Genomic DNA, 18,511 nt, shown 5'->3' with positions numbered 1-18,511 from the left:
CCAATTCCCCAATAAAACTCTTAAAAAAAAATACATGAAAGGTTCTGTTCCAAAATTTGTAACAACAGCATGCCAGTGTGACTGAGGAGAAGCATTATGAGCTGATACATGGAGGCAGTAGAAAACCTCATAAAAATACAGGTAAGTATTCCAAAATTTTCAAGGTCCATAGATCTATTGAACTACAGCTTTAAATAGAATTTATTAAAAGGGATTACAGGGAATGACTTTAAGACACAAAAATAAAGCTACAATAAAGGAAATAACTGTGATATTTTGGGGGCAGATGGTGTCAACACTGGAGGCCCAGAATTGCCATCCTATTATAATCCTCACTTAACCATTTAATGCTAGAATCTAAGCTATAGACAGCATACCCCGGAGATAGCACTATTATATCTCTGCTGACAATTTCACAGGATAACTCCCATCATTGCAGCTTTTCAGCATAGTGACTTGTAAGAGCTTTCAAAAAAAAGGGGGGTAGAGGTCTCTACCTACAGATCTTTTAAAAAAGGAAGCACATGCTAAATCCTGGCAAGACTAAAGAAGGTAGTTTTAGAGAAGGACCCAATAAGCAAAAGTACACCATTTACTTTCTTAAATAAAGCCAAATTATCTGAGCCATCTGTGCCTGTACAATCAGTCATTCTTAGTTTACTTAGTGTAACATTTTAGAAACAGAAGATAACTGAAAGATAATTAAAGGTTCCCGTATTTCTTAGGGTTGGGAAGTAGTAGACATTCAGTAATGTGAGAGACCATTTTTGGTGTTTCGTGACTTGAGGGAGGGAGGGCAATACTGACATTTATTGGAGAAAAGCTAGGGGTGCTGTATATAGGTGGTTGAAAAATCCTCCCTCCCCCAAAGACTGCTTACACTTTCATTATAGACTTCTGGCCTCCAGAACTGTAAGAGAGTAAATATGTGTTAAGCCATGCAGTTTGTGGTAATTTGTTAAAGCAGCCACAGGAAACTAATACAAGTGCTAAATCTTCTGCAATGGATAGAACAGTCTTACACACAAAAAAAAATTGTCCTAGCCAAAATACCAATAATACTCCCACTGAGCTAAACAGAGGAATATGAGGGAATGAAGGTTAACTGAGAGGACAGAAGAAAAGTAGGGAGGGCTAAATGATATAGGAAGAAGAAACAGTGATAGTTACAAGTTTCACCTATATACTAAGAGGTAATAACAATTTTTGATGGATCAGCTGAAAAAACTTAAACTTCTATCTTATTATATTCAGAATAAAGAACATATCTTTTTAAAGAGGGGGCTAATAAAACAAGTTTGCAGATTTAAATTATTTGTAAACTTGTTTAAATGGGCTTATTTTGAGGTGCCAATATTGTAGGTAGAAGGACTGCTTAGTCTAACCCAGTGTTCTAAGTTTGTTCATACTACTATAATAAAAATATCATAGACTGGGTGGCTTAAACACAACAAACATTTATTTTTCAGTCCTGGAGACTGGGAAGTCCAAGATAAAGACTCCAGCAGATTTGCTGTATGGCACAGGAGGCCTACTTCCTGCTTCACAGACAGCCATCTTTTCACTGTGTCCTCACATGGCATAAGGGACAAGAGAATTCTGAGGTCTCTTTTTCAAGGATACTAATCCCATTCATGAGGGCGCTACCCTCATGACCTAATCACTTCCCAAAGGCCCCCCCCACACCCTGATACCAACACATTGGGGGTTAGGATTTCAACATATGAATTTGGGGCGGGTGCAGACACATAAACATTCAATCCATAATCTATGGCAGGAAGGGGTCCCACTTGACTGTTTTCTCACCACATGCACCCTTTTGATTTATCCCTTATCTTTTCTTCCTTCCATCTGTTTTTAAGCTTGCTAATGGCATCAAATAGCATTATTTAACCCAGCTTGTGGTACACAATTTATCAGTGGCCATTTCCTTGCTGCTGCCTCTTAATTCACTCTCTACCTCCATTAAATGACGATATAGGAAATAGTCCAAAACCTGTAATGTAGTCCATGTCTTCACCACAGCTCGAAGAAAGAATCAAGACTTAGTAAGTCCCCTTATGCCTGGTATCTACACTATTTTCAGTGCCAAAAGGACAGTGTCTTCACTACTATCAAGGAACCGAAGTATGGCAGTCACAGGGAAGGGAGGCAGGGAAGGTGGGGGGGGGGGGGTGACAGAGAGAGAGAGAAAGAGAAGGGAAGAAGGAAAGAAGGCAGGTCCCTTTACAGACCCCTTCTTGCCCCAGAGGGATAGAACACAGAAATGATAGACACACAAAGGAGTTACTTTTTGGTTCCACATTTCCCCCAGAAATGATAACATAGTAAGCTAGACTATCCATCAAGGAAATGGGAGTGGGTGATAATTGGAAGAAATAAAGTGGAAGTTTAGCCTCCTTATCAGTCTCTCTCTCATCTTGGAGTTTTTTAGCATTCAGGAAAACATTTAAAAAATCAAAAACAAAAAAAAACCCTTATACACAGAAAAATAAATTTATTAAGTACAAGAGGAATGAAATGATTACATTAGGGGAATGAAATGATTGGTGAAACAAAACTAATTTTTGTTGAATCAACAAAAGGAGTCTATAGTGAGGGAAGTAGTAATACGGAGGAAAATGCATGGGCCCGGGAGCAAAGACTCCAGAGTTCTAGTCCCTGTTCCACCATTACCTGTTCCAGTGCAGACCAGCTATCTATTACTAGCCAGTGACAAGATAAAAACAGAAATGCCAGTGTAAGCATTTAGACACTTATAGCGATTCAACTGAGTAATTGTATGTCTGTTGACTCTAATAATTAAAAGTTGGGGCTTGAAAGATTTATGGATGGCAAATTATCATATGAAAAAAATGACCAATATTGTTAGTCACTACGGAAATGCAAATTAGTCACAATACCATATCATTACACACCTATTAAAATTAAAAATACCAATGAGCAACTGGAACTCCCACAAATTGGTGATGAGAATGAAAAATGGAAAACAGTTTGGCAATTTCTGTATTTATCCATAGGGAAATAAAACACATTCACATACTTGTACACTAATGGTTTTATTTTTAGCAGCTTTATTTGTAATCCCCAAACTAGAAACAACACAATTGTTAGCCATTCATTTAATGAATGGATAAAGAAACTGTAGTATATCCACACAATGGTATACTATTCACCGATAAAAAGGAAGGAACTGCTCATACCACAACATGAATGAATTTCAAATGCAGTATGCTAAGCGAAAGAAGCTAGATTCAAAAGGCTACATACTGTGACTCCATTTACATCACATTCTGGAAAAGAAAATCAATAGATAAAAAGATTAGGTTACAGGTGGGGGGAAGGGTTGACTACAAAGGGGCAGGAGGAATTTGAGAATGATAAAACTGTTGTGCATCTTGATGTGGTTATATGATTGTATACATTTCTCAGAACTCAGTTATGCAACTAAAAAGCGTAGATTTTATTGTATGCAAATTATACCTTAATTTTTAAATATTTAGGCTTACATTTCTATTTGTTCTTATTTCATTTTTCAAGGAAGTAATTTTTATTGTTTTTTTGGAAGTATTGGTCCGTGAAGATTAGAAATTTTTTTTTAAAAAGGTCCTTTCCTACAAATAAGTTTGAGAAGTACTGACCTAAGTCATTTTACTTCTTTGGGCCTTCAATTTCTCATTTGATTAACTTAAAAATGAATGGGTCAAGGTGGCTACTAAGATACCTTCTAGCTCTAACAACAACAAAAATCTATGCATATTCAATAATTTCTGGTTTCCTGAGGTGCCTTTATATTTGAGGTATTACCGTACTCCTGATGGAAGTACTACAACACGCTCCTGTTTTTTCTTCTACATCTTTGGTTTCTTTTTGCAGTCTTTCAGATGTTAGTGTTTCTTCAGCTTTGTGTCCCGGAAACTAACATTTTCTCACACTACATTCTCCCCTGCAAGATGCCATCTACTTTTATACTTTTAACTGCCATCAATATGACTCCTCAAATGTCACTCCTTCCAGACCCAAATAGTCATTTGCTTATTGAATAGCTCCAATTGAAGTCCCACAGGCAGCAACTAACCTAAAACTGAACTAATCTTCTCCCTAAACAACTTCTCTACCAAACCTTATGTATCTAGATGTTCATTCTGACTCCTCTGACTTCTACCCATATCTTTCAGAGTTCACTTCTCTTGCCACTAACTTATTTCAAGAAACCAGTGTCTTTCCTAGACTAATGCAACAATCTTACACTGATCTCTGTGCCTACCTCTTCTCCACTATGGCCAAGTAGCTCTTTCTAAGAAATTCAAATCTGATTATGTCACTCTCCTAATTAAAAGTTCACTGATTCCCACTACACTCAGAATAAAGCCAGGTACCTTAACATGGTTTAACAAGGTCCTTCCTAATCTGGCACTCACTTAATCTCTTTAGTTCCATTTACTGCATCTTCCATTACCTAGGCTCTATTATTCATTTGGATATATCAATTCCCTAAACCTATTATCTCTGCTTTCTTGTCTCTACATGTGTGTAAGTCTGTCCCTATCTCCTCCAGGCCTTTGCAAATGTTCCTCCTGCTAGAAACATCTCTCCTCTAGGTTTTAGCTAAGAAATTATTTCTTCTGGGAAGTCTTTCTTGATCTCCCTCTTTTGTGCTCCATAATAGCTCCTTACCATTCTCTCACTGTATTACAGTACCTATGTATAGGTCTGTATTCCTGGCAACTTTTAAGCTTTTTGCACACATACATCATGTTCCGTTCATGGCAGTAGCCCCAGGATCTGAACAATGCCTGGTACATAGTAGTTTATCAGTAAATACTGAGTTTATTGGTAAGATTCCATTCACGACTCAAAAAAAAATACCTCCCTAAATTTCTGTTCAAACGTCATTATCACCTTTTGAAATAGTTCTTAAAATTCCAAGAGTTTTCTTTTGATATCTAGAACACTTGCGACTGACCACTTTTCCTGACAGAGAACTTGAAAACATTTTAATGCTAACCCAAGAGAAATGTATTGTAGAAAAGACTATGAATGGAAATTGGTCACAAAGCCAAATACCACATACACCAGTTTCTAATTTCTATAACAAATACGCATTCATTCAACAACTTGAGAGAAATATTAAACTAAGGTCTCTTCCACACAACTGAGGTTCCATAATTTCATTAAGTATGTGAATGCCTACTATGCACAAAGTTTTAGAATTCTATACTAGCAAACTCTTGTATTCTTCTCAGCCTCTACTTTCTATTCCCTCACATTTTGTCCTTATCTTTTGATTGCCTGTTTATGTTTACCTATTCTATACATCTGTATATCCTTTTTCTCAAGAATTGTTCTGATTACATGTGTGTATTTTGTATAGGTATTGCTGGATGGCAGCCCAAGTTGCTGTTAATGGATAATGCCACGGTTCAAAACCTTTTCAAAAACTGTACTTTTAGAATTACCTTCAGATCCAGCAGCACATTTTTTCCTCATATTTGGGGAATTGATATGACTTTTGAAAGCAGTCAGCAGTCATTCAAAGCCATGTATGATGAATAACAAGGGAGATAAAACTGAGTAATACTGTAAAATGTAGCAGACTATAACAGGACTGGTTTACTACATAACTTCAAATGATTCTAATGACAGAAGTTGTAAAGGTATATATTTTCTCAATGTGATTACTTCAAACAGCATCATTTCCCTTGGCTACTTGCTTATCACAGTTTGATTATGAAAGAAATGTTTATGATATAACCTTAACTGAACATTTCCGAATTCTAAATTATGTATACTATAATCCACAATGTAAAAAGAAAAAAAATATTAAAAATAAAGGTATATAAACAAAAATTGGAATATAAAATGTAACATATTGTTGCGAAAGTGAATTAGTTTTTCCTTTATTCAAAATTATTTCACATATCTTTTTAATAATTAAAAAAATCATAGTCCTTACTTCATACTCATATATCATATACAGAGAGTGAGATTTGTTCTATTTAGTGAGAAATAAGACTTAAAACTCTTTCAATTTGACTGTTCTATTTCTAAATGCCACTGAAAAGGTAAGGCTCACATTTTCGAAAATGCATTGCTTTACCAGAATGTTGAGCTTCCAGGTAAGTAAAACCTTTCTGAAATCAGAACATAAGTGCTTAAACTCAGTTTAATTCACCCAGCAATGAATACTATCAAATAAGCTTCTATCACAAATATTACAATTTAAAATATAAGCAGACACGGGGCCAGCCAAGTGGCACGTTAGTTAAGAGCTGGCTTGGAACGCCAGCTCTGAGCAGCAGGGCCCCAGTTCGGATCCCACATATGCGGGACAGTGACACTGCCCTCTACAGCTAAGATGGAGAACAACAGCTCAACCTGGAGCTGGGCTGCCGTGAGTCCCCAGCGATGGCGTAGGCTGCAGCTCCTGCTGCAGTGGGCTGCTATATGCTACAGTGTGTGGCCAGTAGCCAGCGTGAGCTCAGCAGCCGGTGTGAGCTGCCAAGAGCTGCCATGAGTGGCCATCCAGAGGCCGGCGACCGATCTGCCTCACCCGGGAAGAGTTCAATGATAATACCAACATGGGCCAGTGAAGCAACGTCCTCCACAACTAGACTGAAGAAGAACAGGACAGCAACTTGTCTGTTCCCCTCTCCCTGATTCCCCAGCACTGTTCCCCTCCCTCAATTCCCCAATAAAATCTTTTAAATAAATAAATAAATAAATAAAATATATGCAGACAGAACCCCAAAATTTCTCCTAAGATATGTGAAAAAGATTAACGGGGTCAATCATGTTTCTAATAATTAATCAGAAGTGTATAAAAAAATCCCAAAAATTATCAGTAGAAATTCATAATATGTTAAAAACAATCTAAAGTATTTTCTCTTTTGCAGAATTCCAAATACCATGTTCTACTGAGGGTCTCCAACTTGACTCAGAAATAGAAAGGCCTGTGTCCAGGAAACAAGCCATGTAGACTAGCAGACAGAAACAGAATTAAGGCAATTAAGTGAGTCACTTCATCTTACCACACTGTGTTTTGTCTATATCTAACAAAAATGTTATGTTAGAAGAAATAATGTGAGATTATAATCTGAGTCGCTGAAGGGGTGGTAGTTAGCATAAAAAACTAAAATTAAACATATGTCATCTTAAACCACTTCTAAAAAATCTGAATCAAGATTAATGGTAAATACTTCAATATCTGATTTACTACAAAGATTTTTCTATATAAACATAATGCAATATTAACTTGTATACACAATAATTTTCCCAATAACAGTGATCTGCTTAGCCATTAGGAAATGCATTACATCTTTAATATAGGAGTCCAACCACAAAAGTTTAAAAATATTAAGAAAAGTTATCCACCTCATCCCAATTTGATTACAAATTTTACTTTATCAACTTTAACGTGATGTTTCATCCCACAAGCTAAATAATTCATCAAACATCTAGTTACTGCTGAGCAAAAAATAAAACTAGCTTTAATTATAAAACGGCAACCTGTACACAACCTGCAGTAGTTAAAACAATAAAAAAATGTTACTTAACCAGGTCTTGCACGTCAAATTCTATGCACATTAGTAGTGGAAACGTTCTCTGCATCTAACAAATTACCAGAAAAAAGTATAGATCTGTTATGCGAGGGAACTAACATTCTGACCTCCCTCCAAAATGACAAACTAGAAAGGCAAAATTACACTCAGGCACATGGAGTACTCTTCTCTCAAATCACTCCACAGAGAACTTCATCATTTGCTCCGCCCTCTAATAACTCATGCAAAAAAAGTTCAGCACCATCAGAGAGAAGTCAGAGAATTCATAGAATGACTTAGGGCCTTTCCTCCAGACGGTTTGAGGTTCTGCGTGTGCCCTTCGCAGGGGACCAAAAGAAAATAAAAACCAAAGGTTTGGGGGATATTGACATCCAGAAACTGATTTTCTCTCAAAGAAGTTTCTGCCGCCATCCCTGTTTTATCAGCAAGAGGCCCCGGCGCCACGGTCTCAGCCTTTAAGATTTTATTATGGGGAGGTGGGAAACGCCACCCAAGATTCCTCCAGGCCTTCCCTATTAAGGTTTGTGTGTGTGTGTATGTGGGGGGAGGGTGGGGGGTTTCCTCCTCATTCTAATCTTAAAACCTATGTCTTGAAGGTACTCCTCAACACACACACCCCTTTCTGGCGGCCTATCCCGCGGGATCCGTGAAGGCGCTGCCGAACCCACCATCCTCGCCGTTAAAGCGGGAGGGCCCGAACAAGCCAGGGCCACGGCGATGGCGCCAAGGGGCCCAGAAAGGGGAAGGGCAGGCCAGGGACGGGGGGAGAATGACCTGGCCGAAGAAGAAAGGAAAAGGAGGTGGGGGGGATGCAATGTACCTCAGGGCTGCACAGAGAACAGATGACGATGAAGGAGGAGGGCGGTGGCCCGGGTGCGGCCCCCCACCATTCCCGCCCCTAGGTCCCTGGGCCGGCGGGGGCGAAAGGGCTCGGCCCATTCCCCGGGTCTGGGATGACAGAAGCGGGGGGTCTCCCTCCACACTACAAGAAGACTGAGAACCAGGATTTGGGGTGCGTGGGGGGGCCCAGTCTCCCGCCTGAACCGGAGACCCGACGCCGTCGTCGCCTCTTCCTCAGGAGGGACGACGGGAGCTGTGGGAAAAGCCCGAAGGAGGAATGCATGAAGGTAAGGGGAAGCCCGGGGTGGACGGGCTGCCCGCTCCAGACCCCACTTTCCACCTTCCGGTAACCGCGTCTCTTACCGGTGATGGCGGTGAACTGCTGAATTAACCCCTTCAGCGCCGAGGACGCCGCGGAGCCCCCGTGGGCAGCCATCTTACCGCCGCCGCCGCCGCCGCGGAACAACAACACAGACACACACGGATCGCCCTCCCCCACCTCGCAGCGCAGTTTGCGCAGGCTCATTGACCGCCCCCAAGCTCCGCCCCTCACGCCCCGCCCCCCACCGGCGGTCAGCGCAGGCGCACTTCCAGGCCGGTCCAAGAACTGTCTCTGTTCCTGCCGTTGGCTTTTCGGTTGCTCTCTGCCGTCGCATCCTTCTATGCAACCTCTGTTGCCTTCCTCTGCAAGCTCCAAGGCTAGTCTCATAGACTCGATATCGGTTTCTGGTTTCCAAAGGAAGCTTCGGGCTCGGCAGGTAGTAAGTAGGCTATTCGCGTTTTAGCTTCACAAGCTTTTACAGACCCAACTACCGATGACAGTTTTTTTTTTCTTATTTTTTTGCAGGTCCATACCCTTTGCTGGGTTTCCTGCAGCTCCCATCAAAATACAAATCCTACATCATCGCACTTACGACCTTTTCACCTGCTTCCCAACCTCTAAACTAATTGCTTAGCGACCCATCCAACAGAAGTAAAATACCAGAACCCTTCGTGCCAGTAAAGCACTGGGTGCAGAGTCTGATACATGGTAGGTTTTGTTTTTTTTTTAATTAAAGTTTATTGGGGTGACAGTTGTTAGAAAAGTTACATAGGTTTCACATGGTAGGTTTTAATAAAGTCTTTCAGTAAATCTGTCAACATATGTCTCCCCTCAAGGTTTCACTTGGTTTCCATTTATAAAACGAGGAGGTGTCATTTATGTAAAAAGAAAATGCGTATGCAGCAGTTCTCAACCTGTGGGTCGCTACCCGTTTGGCGGTTGAACGACCCTTTCACAGGGGTCGCCTAAGACCATCGGAAAACAAAAAGATACTTACATTATGATTTATAACAGTAGCAAAATTACAGTTATAGAGTAGCAATGAAAATAATTTTATAGTTGGGGGTCACCACAACATGAGGAACTGTATTAAGGGGTCGCGGCATTAGGAAGGTTGAGAACCACTGCACTAGAGGAAAGAAATGTATAGAATGGGTACTAGAAAGGTGCCCTCAAAACGGGGGGGGGCAATAGAAGGGGTAATGAAAGGGGACTTTGAGGGTTTGATCCTTTATTTATTTAAAAGTCTTTTTTGCAGCTCCAAGTCAAGTAGTTGTTTCAGTCTAGCTGTGGAGGGCTCAGCTCAGTGGCCCATGAGGGGGTCGGACCGGCAACCTTGGTGTTATGTGTGCTGTGCTCTAACCAAGTGAGCTAACCACTTATCCTTTATTTTTAAACAAAAGTAACATTAGTATATTACTGATACAATTTAAATTTTTTAAAACACAGTTATAGGGGTGCACTCAAATCTGATGATCCCCCACCTTGAGAGGAAAGTTAAAAATACTCTTTAGGTTCTAACCTCCCACCTCCCACTTCTACTTCCCATCCTTACCCACATCCACATATTTTACATCTACATAGGAAAATGGCCCAATAAAAGATTGGCTGAGTCATCTGGAGAATTGACCCATCCTAAGAGACTATAAATGTGCTGTTGGGATGAATTAAGAAATAACCAAGTCAAACCAATGTAACTAGGATTATATAGTTTCAGGAAGATATGATTGGTTTATAAGAAAGCAGAGTCCTGATCAAAAGCATTGTCAGTTAAATGACAAAGATTGGTCCTGGCACCACTTTTTAGGTTGCTGTAGTTTATGGGTGGGTTGAGGAATCCCAGGGATCAGTCATGGGTTTGGGAAATTGTTTGGTTCACATTGACACAGAGGTGCAAAAATGTGAGGGGAAAACTAGAGCAAGAAACAATGTGTTCTCTTCCTTCTTAAAGGCCTTAATCCTAAAGGCTGTGTCACTATAGCCAACCATGGAAAATCAGGCTCCAAATAAAATGGTGTAATACCATTGACTACAAAAACTAGATACAGTTATTACTGCACCTCCATTAAATGGAGAGGCTAACAATGAGATCTGTAGGTTTATTTCTGAGGTCTTAGAATTCAAATATGGTCATGTGATTTTTAGATTAATCTTGTGAAAAAGTGGTAAAGATTGTGGCACCTGCAACTCTAGAAAAATTTTGTAGAAATTAAAAAATAAGGTAAAAGAAAATGAGGCAGGAAATTAATAATGAAACCTTGAAAAGCTTTTTTGGATTATTAAAGAATATAAAAAAGCTTTAGAATCACAAGAAATATATATTTAAATACATCCCCAGATCATGGAAAATATATTTTTTTAAAAACATGGATCACTATCAGAAAAGAAATTAAACTGCAAAATTTTGTATATTGAATAATGGAAAATTGAAGTTTTAGATGACAAAAAGCAAATATCCCAAAGCTAAACCTTAGTTACTATTTGAATTATTTTACTAAATTACTCTAGGATTTTGTTTTTAATTTTAGTCCTGGTTTTAAGACTCCCTGCCTCAAAACAATTTGTTAACATGTTACTGTAATATAATGGATGACAGAGTAAATGAGCTAGAAGGGATATTCAACATAATCTGATTCAACACTTATTTTATCATGACTCTCCTGAGATTCAGAGAGTTTGAGAGAGTTGTTCAAGGTCACATAATGATAGGGTAGAGCCTAGAATTCAAATACCTTGAATCCTAGATAAATGTATTATACTTTGATTGTAAATTAAAATGGGAACATTTATTTTTTTAAAAGAACAGATAATTAGGTTACATAATTTAAAAAATTGAACTATATGCTATTGACACAAGATATACCTAAACATAAGCATAAAGTTGAAATGTTAAAAAGATATACAGAGGTAGTATTAAGGAAATGAAATCTGCAGTAGATATATTAATTTCAGACAAAATAGACTGTAAGGCAAGATATATCATTAGAAATAAAGAGGGTCACTATATAATGACAAAAAAAACCACACAAATCACCAAGAAGATAAAATAATTCTAAACCTATATAACATGGTCTCAAGTGTATATAAATAAAAATTAATGTTTAAAGAAGAAATTTGACAAATATACAATTATACAACCCCCTTCTCTCAGGCAAAAGTAGTAAAGATACAGAAAATATTCTATTCAAGCACATGTGGAACAAAATAAAAATTGACCACAAAGCAAGTCTCAACAAATGTCAAAGAATCATTATAATATAGAACATGTTCATGAAATAAAGATCAGTTAAATTAAAAATTAGTTTAAAAAGAATAACTTAAAAAAACCACAAAACTCTTATATGACTTGGAAAGTTGAAAACAAACTTCTAGATAAGTAATGGACCAAAGACAAAATAAAAATGATGTATCATTCAGAGTCCCAACTCAAATGATTTATAAAGGACCTAATTTTAAAGGTGTGAGCAGGATATATGGAAATCAAGGGACGGGGAGGATCTGGGACTAGCAAGAGTTGGACCATCACAATCTCTAGGTCCAAAGAGACAAGGAAAGAGAGGAGTTACTGGAATCCCAAAGGAGAAAGAATCATAAGAGCAGGCCATCTTTTAAGAAGCAGGGCCTTCTGTCAAGGGATATAATCAGCCTGCGGCAATCACAGAGAAGAGACCAAAGAAATAATACCCTGAGCTGGAGCTCTTCCTCCAGAAATCCCCAATGGCAAAACCCAGCCAGAAGACAGAGGGCACAGTCAGCCTGTTGGGTAGAGAGGAGGGTGGAGAAAGGAGGAAGTGAGTGGATCTGTAGGGGCAAAAGGAAGTTGATAGGCACAAATGGAAAGTAGAAAATGTTTAAAACTGAATGGTTATGGAAATATATATAAAAATTTGTGGAATACAATTTTTAAGAGTACTTAAAGGAAAAATATGTAAACTTAAATGGTTATATTACAAAAGACTAAAAAAATGAGTATGAGGTGAGATCAAACAATACAGTGAAGGTTTAAATAAAAAATATTACAGGGCCAGCTGAGTGGCGCGTTGGTTAAGAGCTGGCTTGGGACGCCAGAGGACCCCAGTTCGGATCCCACATATGAGGGCCAGTAACACTGCCCTCTACAGCTAAGATGCTGAACAACAGCTCAACCTAGAGCTGGGCTGCTGTGAGTTGATGGCGCAGTCTGCAGTCCCTGCTGCAGTGAGTTGCCATGGGCTACTGTGAGCATCCAGCCACCACCGTGAATGGCTGTCCAGAAGCAGGTGACTGATCTGCCTTGCCCAGGAAGAGCGCAATGATGGTGCCAACTTGGGCCAGTGAAGCAACGTCCTCCACAACTAGACTGAAGAACAAGAGGACAGCAACTTGTCTGTTCCCTTCCCTCAATTCCCCAGCGCTGTTCCCATCCCCCAATTCCCCAATAAAAATCTTTAAAAAAAAATATTACAGTAAAAGACACGTTGCCATTAATCCCCATCAAAATACTCCTCCTCTTTTCTAACACTCTTATCCCACCGTTCTTGCCACTTTCTGAAACAGTTCTGGAAGTCCTCTTTCGTAAGTGTCTTAGTTGGGCTGTTGTGGCTGCCTCCATGAATCATTTTGACTTTGGGGAAGAGCCAGAAGTCACATGGTGCCAGATCTGGTGAATAAGGTGGATGAAGACTCACTGTAATGTTTTTATTTGACAGAAATTGCTGTATACCAGAAGTGATGTGTGGCACGGAACTTTATCATGATGGAGGAGGATGATTTATGGCACACTTTAAAACACACCTCTTAACCATAGCTCACACCCGACTGACTGCCCCGAACAAGTTGAAACTTTTCACACACTGTTATGAAGGTTCGACGTGCTGCTTTCGTATTGAAGATCCATGTCTTTCTGTTTGATGGCACTCAGCAGCAGCATTCACCATATTTTGTAATCACAACAGAAAGGCTTCATGTCACACATCTATCTGGTACAGCGATTTCTGTCAAATAAAAACATTATGGTGTGTCCTCATCCACCTTATCCACTGGATCTGGCACCATGCCACTTCTGGCTCTTCCCCAAAGTCAAAATGACCGTGAAAGGTAAATGTTTTGAATTGATTCAGGACATGGAGGCAGCCATGACAGTGCAACTAAAGACACTCGTGAAAGAGGACTTTCAAAACTGCTTCAGAAAGTGACAAGAATGATGGGATAAGTGTGTTCGAAGTGAGGGGGATTGTTTTGAGGGGGATTAATGGCAATGTGTCTTTCACTGTAATAATTTTATTTTTTAATTTAAACATTCACCGTATTTTTTTTTATCACACCTTGTAGCTCATCAGCTAATCAAGAAGCTAAGAAAGGAACAACAGAGTAAACCTATGGAAATTTGAAGGGGAAAATCTAGAAATCAATAAAAGAAAACAGAGTACAAAAAGGATCCATAAAACCAAAAGCTTGTTCTCTGAAATAACAAGTAAAATTTAAATCCTTTGACTAATTAGATTAAGAAAAAAAAAGAAAAAGACTGTAAAGAATGAAAAAAGGGACATAGTAGATACATAATAAGAGAATATTATGGACAATTTTATGCCAATGAATTAAGAAATAGATAAATATCAGTTTCCTGGAAAAATACAATTTACCAAAATTGACTTAACTATGAATAGAATGATGACAATTAATGAAATTGAATCCACCACACAAACAAAAAGACCCAGATGATTTTACAGGTGATTGCTACCAAAAAAATTAAGCAACAGATGATCCCAAATTTATACAAATTATTTCAAGAAAGAAACAAGGAGACACATAGCTCCTTCTATGAGGCTAGCATAATCTTAATATCAAAACCAAACAAAACAGTAAATGAGAGCTCAGCCTCACTTAAGGTTACTGAAACAAAAATATGAAACTAAACCAAAATTTAGAAAAATCCAGTTACACACACACATACATACATACATACATACATACATACATATATACGTTAATTTTCAAAATGGATTTATCTCAGGAATGCAAGCATAATTTTATAGTATAAAGGTCCTTCAATGTAATTCATGATAGTAAACAAATTAAATGAGAGAATCCATTTTATCCATTTGATCAGATGCAGAAAAATCAATGATATAAATCACTATCCCTTCACAAAAGACAACAAAATACCCTTAATGATCTAGGCAGAGAAAGGAACTTCCTTAACCTAACAAAGTGTTTTTACCAAAAACACAGAGTAAAAAGCATTACACTTAATAATAAAACATTTAAAGTCAAGAATAAGGTAAGTATGCACTCTATGACTATTTCTATTCAACAATATCCTTGAACTCTTAGTCTTAGCAGTAAGATGATAAAGAATATATAAAAGAATTGTACAGGGGCAAAATTATTATAGACTATGATTATTTATGTAGAAAATCTAAGAACTAACCAACAAATTTTTGAACTAATAAGAGTTCAGGTACATTTCTGAATATAAAACCAACATACATATTTAAAAACTGTATTCCTAAACGTGGGCACCAGCAAATAGTTTGAAACTAATTTTAAAAATATCCCATTCTCAATAGCAACTAAAAGTATATAGTGCCTAAGCATAGACTTAACAAAATGTACTAGGTCTTACAAAGAAAATGATAAAACTTTACTGATAGGCATTAAATGAAGAAATCTATATTAATGTATGAGGAGACAATATATGGATGCCAAATTTATATAAATAAATTCAATGTAATTCTGATCAAAATCCCACAGTTTCTCAAGATTTTAATAAAGTGATTTTAAAATTCAGGAACAAAGGATCAACTATAATCAAGACACTTTTAAAATAGAACAAGCTGCAAGTTTTGCCCTAATAGATATCAAGAATTATTATAAAGGTACAGTAACTAAGACTGTGTGGTATTGGTGGGGGATAAACAAAGAATACAGAATAGAGTCCAGAAACAGACACAAACATATATGGACCCTGTGACAGAAGTGACATTACAAATCATTGGAGGAAAAAAATGGATTAATCGATCTATGATCCTGGGGCCAAATAAAATAGGATCCAAACCCCATATCAGAAACAAAAGTAAATTATAGATTTATCAAAGATTTAAATAAGAATAGCAAAACTTTACAACTTTCAGAAAATATAGGGGCTTATCCTAACGACTTCAAGTGAACTGCTTTGCACAACTTAAGGAGGGGATGCCATGCACTTTTTGCTCCAGGGGGCACCATTCACACAGAGCACAGGTTATTGAAAAGCCCTGAAGCTGTGGATCACAAAGTCCTGATCAAGACAGGGAAAGATTTCTTTCTTTCTTTTAGATTTTTATTGGGGAATTGGGGGAAGGGGAACAGACAAGTTGCTGTCCTTTTGTTCTTCAGTCTAGTTGTGGAGGACGTTGCTTCACTGGCTCAAGTTGGCACCATCACTGTGCTCTTCCTGGGCGAGGCAGATCAGTCCCCGGCTTCTGGATGGCCACTCACTGCGGCTGCTGCCCGCTCACGCTGGCTGCTGGCTACACACAGTAGCCCATGGCAACCCACTGCCACAGGGGCTGCAGCCTACGCTGTCGCCAGCGACTGACAGCAGCCGAGCTCCAGGTTGAGCTGTTGTTCAGTATCTTAGCTGTGGAGGGCAGTGTCACTGGCCCTCATATGTGGGATCCGAACCGGGGCCCTCTGGCATCCCAAGCTAGCTCTTTTTTTTTTTTTTAATTTTTTTATTGTTAGTTTCAGGTGTACAGAACAATGCAATAGTTATCCTTTTCACCCTCACAAAGTAACAACCCCCCTCCCCCCATCTACTGCCCTCCCACCCCCAAGCCAGCTGTAACCACCGCTCCACTCGGCCGGCCCGGGGAAGATTTCTTAAGACAAAATCAGAAGCCATAAAGGCAAAAAGTAATAAATTTGACTACATTGAAATTAGAAATGTCTGTAATATAGGGGGTGACACTGGGATTTAAAACCCTAACAAAAATGAGCTGACAAAAAACTTGGAAGAGTGGTGTGCTCAGCAACTATAAAAAGAAAATCCAACTAATAAAAATATCTCTTGTTATTTTTTGCAGCATCTTTCACATGGGCCCAGTATTACTGCCACTTAAAAGGTATGTTACACTGTGGGACAGGCATTAAGTTTTTTAGGGTATTATGAATTATATCAGGAAACCCCAACTCAGCTGCCTTAAATAATAAGCAAAGTTAGGTCAGGTTCTACGTGCATGATCACAGGGCTGTCGCCCTGCTCTCTTGATTTTCTCTTACCTGTCTGAACTTTATCCTAAGCTGATAGCAAGATAGCTGCAGGAGTTCCAAGCATCACATTCAGGTACAATAACATGTAGAGGAAGAAGAGCCAACTTATCTCTTCTGCCAAGTCTTTTTTTTTTTTTAATTGAGAAAGGAAACAAGCAAATGTTTCTAGAAGTCCCTTGGGAGACTCTTCTTCAAAATTAACTGGTCTGAATTGAGTCACAATTCTGTTCCTAAAGCCATCTGTGACAAGGGATGTGAAATAAACATAACTGGTTCAGTAAAGCAGATGGCTTTGTGGAGGAAGGTGGATGGATACCTCCCTAAAGTCTGGTGCTTTAGAGAAGAAGGAAGGGAATGGGTGTTAATTAGGCAGTCAGAATCTGCTCCATTCATAAAGCTTCACTCTGAGCAGGGTGAAATATCCCTCCACTTCCCTTTGTTCAGATTCTACCTTTACGTAGAATCCTTCTGAGTAATAATTAACCTTTCCTGTTCCTTGATACCCTTCAGAAAGTGGTGTAAAAGTATGTTGGTCACTGGCAACTTCTATCTCTTAATATTAAAAATTGGTATTTTCGTATAGTAGTGTTTTTTGTTCCTATGGGTTTTTGCGATTTCCAGAATGTTATATAAATGGAATTATACAGGGTGTACCCTTTTAAATCTGGCTTCTTACACTTAGCATAATGCTTTTAAGATTTATCCTTGCTGTTGCCTATATCAGTATTTCATTCCTTTTTATTGCTGAGTGGTATTCTATTGTAAGGATGTACCCCAGTCTGTTTATCCATTTACCAGTTGAAGGGCAACTGTACAAGTTTTTGTGTGACCATAAGTTTTCACTTCTCTTGGGAAGATACCTAGGTGTAGAATTTCTGGGTCATATGGTAAATGTATGTCAGACTTTATAAGAAGCTGGTAAACTGTCCAGGGATTTTAAAATTTCATTTTTGGAAAGATGTTCAGCAATTGTCACCTTAACCAAGTGATCGAACTTAATATTACTAAGAATGGGACAACCTGATATTTTGTATTCCTTATGAGATGTGTTAGGAAATACATAGCATCACCTATGACATGTTTCTGGCAAAATTGTTACCCTGAATCTAATCTAGCTTCTAGGCCTACTTTCCAGACACAAGAAATACAGGAAGATCAACAAACAAGTTAAAGAACCCTATGAGGAAGCACTCAGGCAAATCCAGAACATGGATGTTCACAAGACAACTGTCCTGGTCTCTTTAAAAAGTGAATTTCGTGGGCAGGGGCAGGTGAGTGAGGTGGGGGAGAAGGAACAGGAAGATTGTTTCAGATGAAAAGAGAGTAAAAAGACATTACCACCAAATGCAATGCTTTAATTGGATCCCAGCTGTAAAACAAAAACAAAAACAAAAAACAGTTATAAAAGACTTTTTGGGGGCCAGTCATGTGGCGAGTTGGTTAAGAGTTGGCTTGGCCACCGCATTGTATTTCTGAAACTGATGTTGAATAATACTGTATGTCAACTATAATTATATATACATATAACCTCAGGACATGGAGTAGAGTGCGGGAA

The 18,511-nt window shown here is 38.6% G+C and overlaps 1 protein-coding gene and 1 long non-coding RNA gene across 6 annotated transcripts in view; one reads left to right on the top strand and one right to left on the bottom strand.

Annotated features, from left to right (window-relative positions):
• Positions 1-8,913, bottom strand: part of UBXN7 (UBX domain protein 7) — a 54,368-nt gene extending 45,455 nt beyond the window's left edge. The window contains exon 1 of one of the 2 annotated variants that reach the window (XM_019651793.1): positions 8,766-8,913. In XM_019651793.1, the coding sequence (XP_019507338.1) occupies positions 8,766-8,838 (73 nt within the window). In that variant the 5' untranslated portion in view covers positions 8,839-8,913. The remainder of the gene's footprint in view (positions 1-8,765) is intronic. The other variant, XM_019651786.1, reaches the window with a different exon arrangement.
• Positions 8,914-9,073: 160 nt separating this feature from the next.
• Positions 9,074-18,511, top strand: part of LOC109387733 (uncharacterized) — a 37,262-nt gene continuing 27,824 nt past the window's right edge. For 2 of the 4 annotated variants that reach the window (XR_002125081.1, XR_002125082.1), the window contains exons 1-4: positions 9,074-9,160; positions 9,250-9,432; positions 16,770-16,808; positions 18,072-18,227. This is a non-coding gene — a long non-coding RNA (uncharacterized LOC109387733). Of the gene's footprint in view, positions 9,164-9,249; positions 9,433-16,769; positions 16,809-18,071; positions 18,228-18,511 lie in introns of all 4 variants that reach the window. The other 2 variants (XR_002125086.1, XR_002125089.1) reach the window with 2 other exon arrangements.

Source organism: Hipposideros armiger, unplaced genomic scaffold (genome assembly GCF_001890085.2).
Source record: "Hipposideros armiger isolate ML-2016 unplaced genomic scaffold, ASM189008v1 scaffold_8, whole genome shotgun sequence".
Classification (NCBI taxonomy): Eukaryota; Metazoa; Chordata; class Mammalia; order Chiroptera; family Hipposideridae; genus Hipposideros; species Hipposideros armiger.
The sequence above is the reverse complement of the archived record's forward strand: the minus strand, read 5'-3'. Positions and strand labels throughout refer to the sequence as shown.